At 49.4% G+C, this 1316-nt stretch overlaps 1 protein-coding gene across 1 annotated transcript; it reads right to left on the bottom strand.

Annotated features, from left to right (window-relative positions):
- Window positions 1-294: 294 nt before the first annotated feature.
- BBK36DRAFT_1110756 (kinase-like protein) lies at window positions 295-1083 on the bottom strand (the record flags this gene model as incomplete). The annotated part of the gene is made up of 1 exon (XM_024889625.1): window positions 295-1083. The coding sequence occupies one exon, from the start codon at window positions 1081-1083 to the stop codon at window positions 295-297; it is 789 nt and encodes a 262-aa protein (XP_024752720.1).
- Between the last annotated feature and the right edge of the window lie 233 nt (window positions 1084-1316).

Here is a 1316-nt window from a genome sequence, read left to right on the forward strand (position 1 = left end):
AGTGGTCGATGGCAGCCTGAACAAGCCAGGTTGCCAAACAGATTCTTTCATACACCAAGAAAACTCACAGTTTGACACGCAGGTTGCAAAACTCATCAATCTAGAAGTCATTTTGAGTGGAGAAGACCGCCGAACTTGGCTTGCTGTTGCCAAAGATGCACCAATATAGACCATTAAGGCCTAGGAAACCAGCGCGCCGATGCCTAAACGAACATCCATCCAGTGAGAATCCGAACCCATTGGTATGCCTGCATCTCGACCGACCTTGACACGCCAGGAACCAGGCCATGCCCATCACCACTCTGAGAATCTCAGGTCCTCCGGCGCATCAAATAACCAAGCCTCAATCTCCGCGAGTGCATCTATATCACCCTGCTTATTTGCTTCTGTCACCGCCTCATCATACCATCCGTAAGTCCTCTTGACTGTCCTCAGCGATTCTCCTACCCGACACAGTCCGCCAAAGTCGATGAGAATAGGAGACCCATGTTCGTCTATCATAACGTTCGCCGGCGTAATATCGTTGTGGACAAGTCCCAAGGTGTGTAAATGGTCCACAGCGCTGCGTATGGACGTGATCCAGTCTTTCATGTGGTCCTCGACGAGTGGCCGGCCGCTCTCCATGAAATGTCGCTTGGAGAGTCGCCCTGGATTGACCGACTCCAAAAGTGTTTTCTGGTACTTCTTGAAGCATATGCCAACCACTCTTCCCTGATCGCTCAAACAACCGTAGTAAGACGCCAAATTAGGATGGGTTTGTCGCTTGATCAGTTCGCACATCTTGACTTCGTGCTCGACTCGTTCTTCCAGCTTAGGGTCCACATAATCCTGGAGGTCGGGCTTCTTCACGTAAAAGTCGCCCGTCTGTGGTGCAGTCGTCCATTGGGGATTCATCACCGGACCTCTATCCTTTGTCGGGATCATCTTGGCGTCTTCTAGCTGAGAAAACTTGTCGGGCAGTTGTCTTCGGTCTCTCCATTTGCCAATGTAGTAGTCATCGTCCTGCCTGACTATCACTTTGACGTATATCTGGAACTTGCCATCAACCTTTTTCATGACTTCGAAAGAATCTATGATCTCCATTATCTAGGCAACTTGCGTGAGACAGGTTTGTGTTATTGTAAAGCGCGCTAGGTTGAGGATTTGCGTCCTGGGAAATTTTCGACTTGCGTGATTCCAAATGTGCAAACATTCCAACCAACAATCGGCCTGGATGACGCAAGCCCGCTCGGACGCCTTTCGGCCTCACACATTCGGTTCTTTAATTCATTTTTGATTTGCAGATAGCTGGTAGAACTGCTACTGACACCTTTGGT

This window comes from Trichoderma citrinoviride (genome assembly GCF_003025115.1).
Source record: "Trichoderma citrinoviride strain TUCIM 6016 unplaced genomic scaffold BBK36scaffold_2, whole genome shotgun sequence".
Taxonomy (NCBI): Eukaryota; Fungi; Ascomycota; class Sordariomycetes; order Hypocreales; family Hypocreaceae; genus Trichoderma; species Trichoderma citrinoviride.